The sequence below is a fragment of the Microtus oregoni genome, unplaced genomic scaffold (genome assembly GCF_018167655.1).
Source record: "Microtus oregoni isolate MIOR12 unplaced genomic scaffold, Mior012 000042F_ref0000377, whole genome shotgun sequence".
In the NCBI taxonomy this organism is placed as follows: Eukaryota; Metazoa; Chordata; class Mammalia; order Rodentia; family Cricetidae; genus Microtus; species Microtus oregoni.
This window is the reverse complement of record NW_024543209.1, coordinates 16,936,612-16,951,087: the sequence shown is the minus strand read 5'-3', so window position 1 is coordinate 16,951,087 and position 14,476 is coordinate 16,936,612. Positions and strand designations below refer to the sequence as shown.

Here is a 14,476-nt window from a genome sequence, read left to right as displayed (position 1 = left end):
TTTATTTCTCACACTTGAAAACAAGTCAGAGTGGACCTTTAACGAGCATAAAAATGGGCATGCACATGTCAGTGTGATCTAGGTAAAGCCTTTCCTTATTCTGGCAGGATTAAGAACATCATAAACAAGATCAAACAAATTATACTTTTATCTAAAGAAAGGTTTTGTTTTTTTAAACATAAGATCTGTGAATTAGTATTATTTTTCTGGACAGAAAACAAAACAAAAACAAAAAACATCCAAGCATTTGTTTATTTCTCCTTTACTGAGTGAACAGATTTCAGTCTAGTGAACCTAATGTTGTGGCTCCAGGCACTTGTATATTAACTACAATGAACAAGCATCAGCTCTTAGAACACAGCTACTCACATTTTGATGTTTCACTCCTAACATGCATCTGATACAAAACTAACACAAAACATATGCTTTTTTTTTTTTTTTTGAGTAAAGATCTGGCTATACAGCCAAGCTAGTCTAAAACTGGTAAGTCTCTTGCCTCAACCTCCCTAGTCCTTGGGAAAGAGATATGTGCTACCATATCCTGCTTAGCTTTTTGGAAATGGCTTCCCCCCCCACCCCATGTACTCTGTTCTAGGAAGTACACAGGAGGAGAAATGGAGTTAATTTAAAACTGTCACATAGGTCATGAAAGAAAATGTTGCTACAAGGTATGAGAAACTTGAACTGGAGAGATGGCTCAGTTGTTAAGATCACATACCCCTCCTCCTGATCAGAGTGCAGTTCCCAGGACCCACAGCAAGTGGCTCATGACTGCCTTTAACTCTTGCTCCAGGGGATCCAGCACCTGTCTTCCAGCACCTGCAGTCATGTACATATTCATACTAAGATACACACACACACACACACACACACACACACACACACACAGACGATGTGACAATTGGTACCGAGTCTTATTTGAAGATGCTCACAAGCATACTTTATTAGGAAACATAGAGCTTTATTCATTGAACACACTGGTGTTGACAAAGATCTCGTAGCTTCTTGTGGTAACATCCTTACACAGGTCATTATCTTCTAAGTCAATACCAGTGACAATATTTAGGAGATGCTGACTACAAGAAAGTTGTGTATCTCTAGGAGAAGATTTGTGTCATTTTAAACATTGTTTAATTGCATAGCCTATTTTTGGTTGCTAAACTGCCATTCCTAATTTCTCCTCATCTGAGCTCAGTTACTAGTTCTGTGATGGGCCACTTAACCTCCCTGTGCCTTCATGTCCTACCCTGTAAAATGTGGACAGCAATCTCTTCCTAGTATGTGCCCCTGTGGCATCCCAATAAACGGATGCATAGATATTCACGTCAGTGAGTGCTACCTAGCCATCACCATCAGCAATTAGCTAGCAGGCATTCCAAGTACATAGCATCTCTAAGATGGCTGAGTATCACATGATCTGAAGAGGAATCAGCCAGTTCAGTAAAATTTCTCATACTTAAAGAAAGCTTTAAGAATAGCAGACTTAGGAGAGCACCCAAAGTCTCCTTAAGGGCTCCAAAGTGAGTGGCATTCATTCACCAACACCTGTCATTCCCTCCTCCTGACTGGAAAGCCCTGATTGCTGTATATAGCGCGTGTGTGCACAAAAGCATGTGCAGGGCGCTCTCTGAACATGTACTGAGCACCTTGCTAGGACATGGGATTCAGCTATTAACATACGAATATGAAGATATCTCCTTTTAGATAACTGCACGTGGCAGCAGCTTTAAGAGCTACCCTATTAGGAAAAGAAAGGAATGCAGCAGTTTCTTTCTTACGCCATAGAGCAACCAGCTTGTTCACAGGCAGCCACTCTGGCTAACATTTAGCCCTCATCACCCACCTTTCTATAAACTACAATGTCCCTTGATTTCTGTGGGGTTAATTCTTCCTGGGTCTCTGTGACGGCTAATCTTGGTTTTCAATTTGATCACATCTGGAATCACCTAAAACCCAGGCAGCAGGGCATGCCTGTGAGGGCTTATTCTTGATTGGACCATTTGAGGTGGGAAGACACACCCTGATTCTGGGCCACAACTTCTGGTGGAAGCCCCCATAGAAGGAAACGGGGAATAAAAAGAGCTTTTGCTTTTTTGCCTGCTCAACCTCACTCTCCCTGGCAAGTTCACCTGTTCTGCTGCTAAGGCGCTCCTCCTCTGGCATTAGAGTCTGCTTCTGTGGGATTCCAACATACTTGAAGACAAGATAGGACATCCAGCCTCATGGATTGAACATCCATCAGATTTTTGGCCTTTCCATCAGTAGAGAGCCATTGCTGGGATTAACCAGATGGCAGCCTGTAAGCTACTTTAATAAATCCCATATATGCTCATTCTATAAGATCCATTCCTCTAGAGAAATTCCTCTAAAAGAGTCTGCTTCTCCATTCCCCTCATTTTGGTGTACCACAGATCATTTTTCTTCCCTCATTTAAATGTGTGTTCCATGACTTCCATTCCTGGTGCACATGCATTCGTTCTCCCACGCCCTCACACATGCCCTCGCACACGCACACACACACAAACACACACACACACACACACACACACACACACACACACACACCCCCCGCATCTGCTCTTCACATGCTTACTTCCAGACCTACATGTCTCACCTGCTTCTGACCCAGAGTTCCTACGGCCTGCGGCAGGCACTGCCACACTCTGAACCTAGCTCAGGATGGAGCCTGTCCCCTTTGGTCCACAGCAGTATCAGCTTCTATGCACTTACCCAAGAAAACATCTGCCTGCGCCTTGCTTTTCAGAAGCAGGGAACCCTTTATCCTGTGCTTTCTTCCTTTAAATGAATCTAGATCATTACAAGACAGAAGCGTGGGACTTTGCCCCACACACCTTTGCAGTTCTCAGCCTCAGCTTGAACTCTCCTGATTTCAACTCCCCCAGAAAGCCAACAGAACACCATGCTCACCTTCACTCAGGGGATCAGGACACCACATGATAGGAACCTAGTCCAGCTCCAGGTAGAGTCCTTGTTCCCCTATGAAACTTCATGAACTAGGCCCCACTATCCATGTTTTCTCAGTATTGTCTTCCAAGTTCCTACCAGAAGGGCCCTTTAAGCTCTTCTTTCAACATTTGAAGGCTTTTAAGCCAAAAGTAAAAACTCTTCTACCTTTGACCCACAAAATAGTTCCAGCAGCCTAAGAACCACAGTCAAGTTAATCAAGGCAGGGGCTCCAGAAACCATTCTTGGTATCAATTTCTATTTCAGTATTTTTTTGCTATGATAAAATATGTTGACAAAATCAACTTATAGCAGAAAGGGTTTATTCTGACTCACAGGTAAGGGTCTATGTTGGTCACATTACACATGGAGTCAGAAGACAGCATGAATACATGTTGCTACAGAGCTGCTTTCTCTAGAGTCTCAGTCACAGCCAGGAATGGCCCTACCCATACTGTGTGGGTCTTCCCATGTCTATTAAAGCAACCAAGATGCACAGAGGCCAATCTGTAGATGACATCAAGTTGACAATACTAACTATCACAACATTCAACTCACCAATTCTACCTGTGTCTGTTACTTTTGTAATTACTACAGCCAAACATCTGACAAGACACAACAGCTGGGAAGCTGGGTGTATGAGGTCTCACAGTTTGAGACTATCATTCATCACGGCAGCTGAAGGCATTGTGAAGAAGCTGGTCATGATGTGTCTGTAGTTAGGAAGTAGAGCGCGATGGAGCAGGTGTTCAGCACCTTTCTCTTTGTTGCCTTTTATTAGGTGACATGGTGTTGCTCATACTAAGGGTGGGTCACCCCCACTCAGTTCATTACATCATTATATATAATTGTTATTGCATGGGTATAATTAGTTACATTTACCCATGTAATAACAATTACATATAATTAATATACATATACCTCACATATACTGAGACTTGTGCTTCATTATGTTTGAAGGTGACTCTTAAAGCAATAAAGCTGACAAGTTAGCCAGAACACAACTCACATTCCCAAACCCTTCGGCTAAGTCTATTACCTTATATTACATCTTAATTTATTTTTCTTTCTTTTTTCTTCCTTCCTTCCTTCCTTCCTTCCTTCCTTCCTTCCTTGTGTGTGTGTGTGTGTGTGTGTGTGTGTGTGTGTGTGTGTGTGAACTGTATGTATGTAAGTTCACATGTGGAAGTCAAAGGATGATTTTCAAGAACTGGTTCTCTACTTCCAATGGATCCTGGGATTGGCACTTGTTCAAATGAAATATATTTCCTCTGTTAAAAGTTCTGAAAATAGCAACAGAAAGAAGTGAGGAGAACACCACTTTGTAAAGCAAAAATTACAGAGATAAACTAGTGGACAAGACATCAGGGACATAGAAACAGCAACCTAGTTAGAGACATCAGAAAGAACATAACCCAGGAAAACCAGAGAACACTTCTGAGGACATTATTTCAGAGGAGCTTCTTCAGTGAACACCAACACATCTGGAAATGCAGCTGTAGGAAACTATAACTATCTAATCCTTGGGAAGTGGGAGCTTTTATTTTTCTTTATTCTGATTTCTTTACTATGACACACATTACTACATATATGTCATTTTTCTCTTTCTGGTTATTTTATTCCTCCTGTTTTTGAGATAGGGTTTCATTTCAAAGTCAGGTTGGCCTTGAAATTATGGTGATCCTCCTACCTCACCCTTCCAAATACTGGGGTTACAGGCATGAGTTACCATATCAATCTGCCACTTACATTTCTAAACCATTAGAAATAAAACTAGATGGACAAGGTGGAAGAAAACACAATTTTGACATACTTCATCTTTTCCCAGTGTGTTCTGGTAATGGGCAAATGGGAACTCGGACTAAGGATAGGAAAGAAAAAAATTCCAGCATGTGGATAGATGACTACGAAGCTTTCCCAGAGAGGCTGGGAATGAGGAGGAATCCAGCTAACACTTTTCCTAACAAACCCCAAAGTCAGGGAATCCTAAGAACAGTACATAACATAACAGAAAAAAAATCCCTCAAAATGGGAGGAATTACTTAAAAATGCACAGAAAAGAGGGGAATGATTGAACTTTTATTTTTAAAATTTCGGGAATATATAAAGAAGTAAAATGGATGATATACTTATAAAAACTAAAAACAAACTAAAAAACCAGAACTATGTGTATTACTTTATTCAGCAGTTCTCTTCCCGGTTCCTACAAAGCCCACCATGCATCTCAAGAAACCATCAATCCATTTAAATAAAAGCATCTGCTGGGCTAATAAATCTGAGTAGACTTCAAGTCATATGATTCTCTGCTTGTGGCCAGCTGTTTTAAATGAGCATATCAAGTAATTTAGACACTCTTATTTTTTTTTTTTGCAAAAGCTGCATGATTTAATAAATTCCCATATGCCTCAACATGTGCCAACCCTACCAGGTTATCTTCAATCCAGCTGCTGTTATGATAATAGCTGCCAACTTTCAAACAACTGAAGAGAATAATGAATCAGCTACGAGCTGGCTCACAGGTAAACTCAGATTGCTCCCAGCTAAAACATGGACCACTTTCAACTGTAAAAGAAAATTAATTAAGAAGAGTTCACCTCCACTCCACTGTGTGAGAAACAGAGCTCGGGAAAGACCTTTGAATTTGTAGCTTAAAAGTCTGCAGCTTCAGGTAAACTCCCTAAACCTGTGGGCTGCAGATTAATGCTGTAGGTTGAGGTAAAGGTTAGTTGTTTGAGGAGACAGATTGGGAAATGTTTCATCCCTCATTCACAGCATAAAATCTATGAGCCTCACAATGTGGAAGGAAGGAATAAGTAATTCCTATTTGTTACAGACTCATTACAAAAAGCTCCACAGATTTTAGGGGAAATATATATATATATATATATATATATATATATATATATATATATATATGAGAAAGAACACACACACACACACATATGAGAAAGAACACACTTACTTACATGTCATTGTCAAATAACAAAATTCATCAGTAAAATGAATAAGGGAAATAAAACAAAGAGAAGATGAAAACAACAAACACACCAGTTTACATCAGGGCGATTTCATCATCAACTGCCGGACACAAATCAGGATGTGTGAAACTCTCTAAGAATGAAAATGTCACACTAAACATTAATAAATACAAGATAAAATATTATTATAATAGTATTATTGGTCTAAGAGCAGGACTTCTGTATTTCTAAAATAAGCACAAATCTATCTTGTCTTTTTTGTTTTTTGTTTGTTTATTTGCTTTTGTTTTTCTCAGGGTTTCTCTATGTAACAGTACGAGCTGTCCTGGAACTTGCTCTTGTAGACTAGGCTGGCCTCGAACTCACAGAGATCCACCTGAATCTGCCTCCCAAGTGCTGGGATTAAAGGCATGCACCACTACTGTTGGGCTAACAAATCTATCTTGCATAAAGCCATGTTAGTTTTTAATGGGATAAGGAATTACATAATGAGCAACAAAAACCACGGTCAATATTCCATCTATTTCCAACTGTCCATAATAACTGAGAATTAATCACTGGATGAATGAGGTTTCTCAACAAGCTGGACAAGCTATCTTTCTGTCAGAGAATAGAGCTGTTCTGCACTGCCTTTATGAGAAGAGATGGGCTTCTTCTCCCTAATTTTATGGTTGTGATGAACTTTTTAAAACCATGCAAAGATTGCTTATATTCACAGTGACAATGACTTTATAGGGTACTTGAGATTTTCCCACTTATCTTACTGACTTTGTCATACAGCTTCCAACTGTATTTCACTTATTACCTAACTGGGAACTTCACTATACCAGGACTGCTTCTGCCCATGCTGAGTGAGGATAATGCTTAGTCAACTTTAAAATCTCCTAATGTAGAATAATTACTATCATACTATCTACTCCATACTTGTAGCCATCCACAACACAGGATGCACATGTGTGGGATGGAGTATATTCTCCAGATTTCCAGGGATCTCTGGGGTCTGTGATGCTGAAAACACTAAAGGACCCTGTTAGAGTCCGTGGTTCAGAGATCTTGAAATACACCTTAGGAAACTACAAAAATGCCACAGATAAGTGAGACTACAAGGAAAAAGACTCAGAATTAATTAAGTCTATGAAAAATGGCAAGGGCTAACTTTCTGACATCTTAATGTGACTCACATTTGACCTATAACATGGAGGTTGGTGGAAATGTTCAAGATGCAACGTATTCAACATGCTGATCTTGAGAGCAACACAAAAGGTTGGAATGTGCTGGGTCTCTATTGAGAATTTAGTCAGCACAGAGGTTCCCCAAATGACTGAATCAGTGTTTACACACACGGAGGCAGAGCAGAGCTGGTGAGTCCTCAGTCTCATCTGATCATGATAGCCAAAAGAGTACTTGGAAGGGATGTTGTTCTGTTCTGCACAAGGCAAAAATATTGTGTAAAATGTATGAAGTATGCACACTCTTTGCTGCTACATTAATACATGAAAGGTAAGAAGTTTCACAGGAATAACAACTCATTTGCTATTTGGAAAACCCGCTCTAGTATCACAGTGATTGGAAGGACTTTATTACCTGAGACAAGTTTACTTACAAAAGCGACCACCAGTGCAAGGACAGGATATGGCATACATTTGGCACAAAAATCCACATTATGTAGCTTGGACCAGGTCTACTCAAGATCCAAAAGTATAGGAGATGGCAAGGATTTGCAATGATTCTGTGTTACTTTAAAAGCTGCACAGATTTAATGCTAGAATTATACAATCCTATTTCTTCCTATTCCTGACTTGAATATTTAAATAATTAGCCCTATTTGTTTGACTGCATCCTAAATGTCTTTATTCTTGGTGATTAGAATAATCAAGACATGCCTAGAGGTGGATAAGAAATGAAAAGACATGTTAAAGAAAGACGAGAAGAGGAAATAAGAGAGAATCTGTAACAGTGTGTGCCATAAAAATTAGCGAATAATTAAAGGTGGAAAAAATAATTGCTTACAATTTGTATAAAGCAATCATGCCCGTGTAGGACATGGACATGGCGCAAGACCACATAATTACAAACAACAAGTTGGAAACAACAGTGGGGGTAAAGCATAAATTATGGACAGTAGAGAAACCACACACAAATGTGCCAAGATAAATGATACAATCTCAGAGGTGATGATGGCGTCCTAGATTTGAGGAGGGTCCGGGTGACTGTGGCCAGCACCTCTGTTTCCTGCCTTGTCTAATCATAGAATGCATTCCGTGCTGGGAAGGGAGCTTTTGAAGAACATAATTATGGGCTGCAGTGTTTTTCTGTGGAAACGAAATTATCATTCATGTCTGCGATTGTGTAAATATGCCTTAATTTTGGTCAACAGCAATTTGAACAGAAGAAAATAGAATTCTCCAGCCTCCTAGGAAAATGTAAGTACTCAAGTGAACTGCAGGAATCAACGTGTAGGAGCAAGGACATTCCAGACACTGTGAAAATGCAAGCCGGGGAAAATGACCCACTCCTAGAGACAGACTTGGTCCCTTCCTCCATGTCAAAGCCAGCTCACAACTTCAAAAGGCCACATGAAAGGAGACTTTAAGGGCTAGTGACGAGAGGGCAGTTTTTAACTAGCTGGTCAGGTATGAAAACAATCATAATCTGAACTGCTGTGGGAGGGTGGGAAAGCTTACTCAAATCAACAGAGCACTTTGTGCACACATGGAGGGGAGAGCAGGAACCACATCAAGGGCCCCAAGGAAACTGGAGGCTCTGAGAGCTTCTGGACTTTCGCCCTTTGCCGCGCACCTTAACTGCAAGGCTGCATAAGTGCCCTGCTGCCACACACTTCAGGAAGGAAGAAAGAAATGGTTATTTTCCAAAGTGCTAACAGGCTTACTTCTCCTTGAGAAAATCCACAACTCTTTTGAAGTCGGCCACGCAGTACTCTCTCTTCATGTCCATGAGCACGCTGTCGGAGGCGGACTGCACTGGGATGTGGAGAAACGCGTAGACTCTGGGGTGGTTGAGGATTTTCGCCATTTCCTGAGAGAGGGTAGGAAAAGCATTCATCATTTTAATGAATCTGAGGCAGCACTTCCCCTCAGATCTCCACATATAAGTGCTGGCAAGCAAATACGCAAGAACAGGCTGATCATACTGACTCTGAGGTAGCATCAGTGGGCACTGCTCCATGGGTCACGGGATTTCTGGAATAGCTTTTGGAGGGTTCTACGGGAGAATTGCTAATTTGTCCACTGTTTCTTTTGCAATTATTAAAAAAAAAAGATGTGAAATCAGATAAAGCCAGAGAAATGAGTGCTTTCGAATTAACCTGCATTCCTTCATTCTCAGCTTCCTTTTCTCCTTGGGGAAATTAGTAGAAGAAACTTAGTTAACTGCCTGAGACCTCATGGCTTTGTCTATTTGTATAGAGAAGATTTTATACTTAAAGAAGCTCAAAATGTATTTTAAATACTTAAGATGATAGGATCCACAGTTCTCTCACTTCTTTCCTTTTTTAATTATTATTTTCTTAAATTACAATTTAGCTACTGAGAACGTGTTTTGAGCACAGACAGTGGGAAAGACATGTGACCTGACAGCAAAGACAACCTGCTTTCTACTGGATGTGTGAGTGTACGAGGCAGCGTTGGAAAGACCAGAACCAAGTGGAGAGGAAGGATGAGGAGGAAGAGATGAGGGCGATCATACAAGCTATGAGATCAAAGAGAGCAAATCTGAGGGAAAAAAATTAAGCAAGCCTGTTTTCAACCTCTTCTGAGAACACGAAGTGGTGCCAGAAAGAATGAAAAGTATAAGTCATGAAAAAACATGACCAAAAGGTACAGCTCTCTAACAGCCAGAATGTGCACAGCGATATCTAGATCTCTCAGTACAGAACAGTGCAGTACCCAGTACAGCAGCCTCTCATATCTCTTTGTTTCTTTTAGAGCAATGTTTTGAAGGGCCTTATAGAGTCACAAAGCCAGCTAATGCCTAGCATCACCCTTCAGACACTCTCAGGCCATCACATATGTAGTAAGCCAGCCCTGCTCTTTGCTGCCTGCTTTCCTTCCCCTGGCTGGAACATTAGCATTCTCGGCAAAGCACAAGCAAAGAGGCAAATTCCAATGAGCCACCTTGTTAGCAGAGACTTATTAGTTACTCATAACTAGCCTTCATCTGTGAGGCCTCTCTCAGGAATTAGTAAGCATACACACTTGGCTGTGAATGGCCTATGAAGAGCTGAAGTTGAGTTTCTAATGAAGTAGCAAAATAACAAAACGCAGCTCCATGGTCAGGAGTCTATTTGAGGGAGCACAACTTACTTGCTTTGAAGTGAAAATGTTGGCTCTCTGCTATAAATCCTACCTGTGATGGTTTGAATAGGAATGGCCCTTATAGACTCACGAGGTTGACTGCTTGGCCCATAGGAAGTGGCACTATTAGAAGGTATGGCCTTGTTGGAGTAGGTGTGGCATTATTGGAGGAAGTGTGTTACTGAGGGGGTGGGTTTTAAGGTCTCCTATGCTCAAACTATGCCTAGTTCAGTTCACTCTCTATTACCTTTGGATCAAGATGTAGGACTCTCTGCTCCTTCTCCAGTACGAGTTCTGCACGAATAGGGCTATGTTTCCTGCCATGAAGATATGGACTAAACCTCTGAAACTGTAAGGCAGCCCCAATTAAATGCTTTCCTTTATAAGGGTTGACATGGTCATGGTTTCTCTTTACAGCAATAGAAAGCCTAACTAAGACACTACCTTTCTGGTTTTTCTATACCAAAAAGCTTGACAGAAAAGACCCGTAAGAAGATCTGTTTTCTCAACGAGCAGGACTCAAAGGTTTAGATGTGCTTGGACACATCTGTCAAGCTGGGAGGTGGTATCTGAACATGCACGACGGTAGCAAAATGTAGTTACTTTTGCAGATTCTGTGCCTGGAGTTCCTCATCTGCAAAATGGAGACACTGAGAACATCCCTTTCACAGATTCACTGGGCTACTATTGAAGGGCAGTAAAATAATTCAGATATGCTCAAACAGTGACATAAATCATGAATTACTGATAGTCTACTTCCTTAAAAGATATCGCAGGTTCACGGAAACAAAGCATCATAAGGTTAATGGAAAGTCATAAATACAGAGGAGAGTTTTTCAGTAAGTTGGCTGTTAGACTTGCAATGAAGAGGAGACACTACGTACTGAACTGGACAGGGGCTTTAAATGGTGATCACCAGGATTGGGCATAGGAAATTCACTTCTTGAAAGCATGTGTGGTGGATGCTGACTGTGAAGAAGGCACAGCTTTGGGCATGACATGGTCCTAAAACAGAAAGCCGGTGTACATATCAAAACAGTCACCAGAAGGAAGCAGTGGAAACATGGTGGCTTTTCCTTCTCTGGTTCTCAAAAGAAGCTTTGCTGTTAGTAGGCATCCTCTGCTTGATACTGCACACTTCACAAATTTAGAATGTTCTATACGCCTCACCAAGGGTTCCCATGACACCAGTAATTCTTGAGGCATTGAAAGATAAAGTCAAGCGGTTGTTGAGATGTTCCAACTGCTAAAGGTGCTTGTTGCCAAGACTGACAACCTTAGGTCTGAGCTCAGTTCTTTGAGACTCACATTGTGGGAGGAGACAATGGACTTCTAAAAGTTCTCCTCTGATCTACCTACCTACACACACACACACCACACAAAAATATAAATGTAAAAAATTCCACATTACACGTAAATTAACCATAGCAGTACACAAAGAGATAATATATAACATATATAATTATGTATATATACACATTTTGCATTTGTAAATATCTGATTTTTATGGACACATAGTTAACAGTATATATTAATGGGATAGTGTGATATTTTGAAGCATACTTACATAATACGTACATAATAATGAAATTAAACTACACACACACACACACACACACACACACACACACATACATTTGATAAAAGACTTTTGATTATTGTTGAACCAGTTTGGCAAAAGAAGATCAACAGGCATCATCTTTACTTTAACTTTTAGAACAAGGGGAAAGTATATGCAAATATGTACACCTAAACTCAAGTATGAAAAAGTTGCCCCACTGTGGATCTATCTTTATAGGTCTCTAGAAGTTCAGATCTTGAATCACAAAATATATCCCAATGGAAGGATTCTGAAGCCATCCATTGTGCTGAGCTTCAACAGCAGTCTGTAGCCTACACATAGAGCCTAGGGCCAACAAAAAAGCTTTCAGTCCAATACATAAGGCTTAAATTCATTGAAGACCAAGAGAGAATTTTGTCCTGATGTAGTTCCATGGTGTAGCTGGGGAGAGTCTGCATAGAGGACAGGCACATGAGGGGCATATTTATACACACAAGTATGAGACATGTATATGAATGTTTTGTTTCTTGAAGAGCTCGGGTAACAAACAATGTAACAAAACTATTTCAAGATAAGGTCATTTATAATTTAAGAGTTTATATGCCAAGGCTTATCACAAGATAGATGGTAACTATTTGACAGGCAGAAAGTGAAGAATGGCTGACCAGATCAATAAGCCAGTAGTTTTCTCCTGTGCTGTTATACAGAGCTGTCTTCTTAGAAAATGGAAATTACAGTCATGTTTATTATTTATTTCTGAACTCAAAATATCAAGAAAAAGCAATAGACAATGTAAAAGGCTCAATTTGGAAGGGCAACCTAGTGAGCACATACATTTGAATACAACTATTATGTGTAATTTTTGTTGCACTGACGTCATCATAGCGAGCCTGGTTTTGAATATCTATACTACCAACTCAACAAAAGCACTGTGAAGATAATGTAAATAAGATACAAGCTGGAGAGACAACTTTGTAGCTCAGAGTACATACTTCTTTATACTACAGGGCCCAAGTTCAGTTCCTAAGTGATGTAACTCCAGTTCCAGGGGACGCAACAATCTGTTCTGACTGCCGTGGGCACTTGCACTCTTGTGCACATAACCCACACAGATACATCATAAAAATAAAATAAATCTTATCTAGGCAGTGGTGGCATATGTGTTTAACCCAGCAATTGGGAGGCACAGGCAGGTGGATCTCTGTGAATTCAAGGCCAGCCTGGTCTACAGAGTGAGTTCCAGGACAGGTTCCAAAGCTACACAGAGAAACCCTGTCTCGAAAAACTTCCCCCCAACAGATAGACAGACAGACAGATAGAACACATCTCTAAAGAAAAGGGTATAAAAACCACATATGTCTGAGAAAAAATGACGTTTATCGTTCTGAGTCTGCATTACCTCACTGAGTCACCTGACTCACTTCCATCCATTCCCTTCAATTGTAATAATTTCATTTTTCTTAAAGCTGAATAAAATTCCATTGTGTATGTCATGACTTTACAACCTGCTCATCAGCTGACTGACATTTAGGCTGTTTCCATGACCTAACTATTGTAAGCAGAGTAGAAATGAACCTGCTGTCTTACTGTGATGATACATATATTAGCCACTTTCATTACACACACCATCCAAATGTCATTAAGTATAGCCTCAAAGTCATATAACTGTCACATATCATGTGCGTCCCCAAAGTCTTACCTTCCCAAACAAAAAGTATGCACATTCAAGATCAACGCCACATTCCCTCCCATGTGGGCTCTGGGAACCACCATTCTCCATTTGGTCTACGACTGTGAGGACTCCAATCAACTCATATAAATAGAATCACACAGTGTGTGATTGTTTCTTCTCTGGCATATGTTAGTTAACAGACTCTTCCAGAGTCCACTTTGATGTAGCGATTTACATCCTTGCTTTCTTGCTCTCTTAGGTGGCTGATGGCGCTACTTCCTTGGTCAGAGGCTATTATACAGGATTCCAGGCATGTATTTCCCTGTCCTGCAATTATATTAACATGTCTTCACACCCAAAGGCTATACACACCATCTTACTTCTCTTTTTCACTGCTCTCTAAATTATACCTCAATCAAGTATCAAAATGTTTTAAGGGAATGTTGCACTTACAATATATTTGACCATACAAATTGGGTGATACTTTCAGGGAGCACTGAAACAATTGCAGGAGAATTCTCAAGAAAGCAGTGCCCCAGTGCTAGGCGATTCCATTCTGGCATCACTGCAACATTAGCAAAGTCATGCACGCCCTCGAAGAAGATAACCAGGAACATATTTCATCCATGGCTTCATTAATACCATCAGTGCAGCACTGAGTCAATCAGCAGCGCTCACATTTCTTCTCAGCAAGTGAGCAATCCATCACCGTAATAGCATCAGAAAGTGAAGGAGAAAGCTTGTGCAGGGGAAATCCCCAGTCCTGGTGTCCCAAATGAGAAGGACTAGATATTGTGAACGGATTCTAATGTACATTTTAACTATAGCTTCATCATAACAGAATGGTGGCTTTTAAACTACAAAGAGTTAACATTTTCAGAATTTGAGCTAAAATAGGTTGAGGAAAAGAGTCCATCCTAATTAGCTATCAGAGAAATGCTCAAGGACCTCAATACACCTTCATCTTCCTGCATCTCAGTGTCAGGGC

General features: G+C 40.5%; 1 protein-coding gene across 1 annotated transcript in view; it reads right to left on the bottom strand.

Moving 5' to 3' along the window:
• Positions 1 to 14,476, bottom strand: part of Cdkal1 (CDK5 regulatory subunit associated protein 1 like 1) — a 532,123-nt gene that overhangs the window by 179,897 nt on the left and 337,750 nt on the right. Inside the window, 1 exon segment of the mRNA XM_041633005.1 lies at positions 8,833 to 8,978. Coding sequence (XP_041488939.1) covers positions 8,833 to 8,978 — 146 coding nt within the window.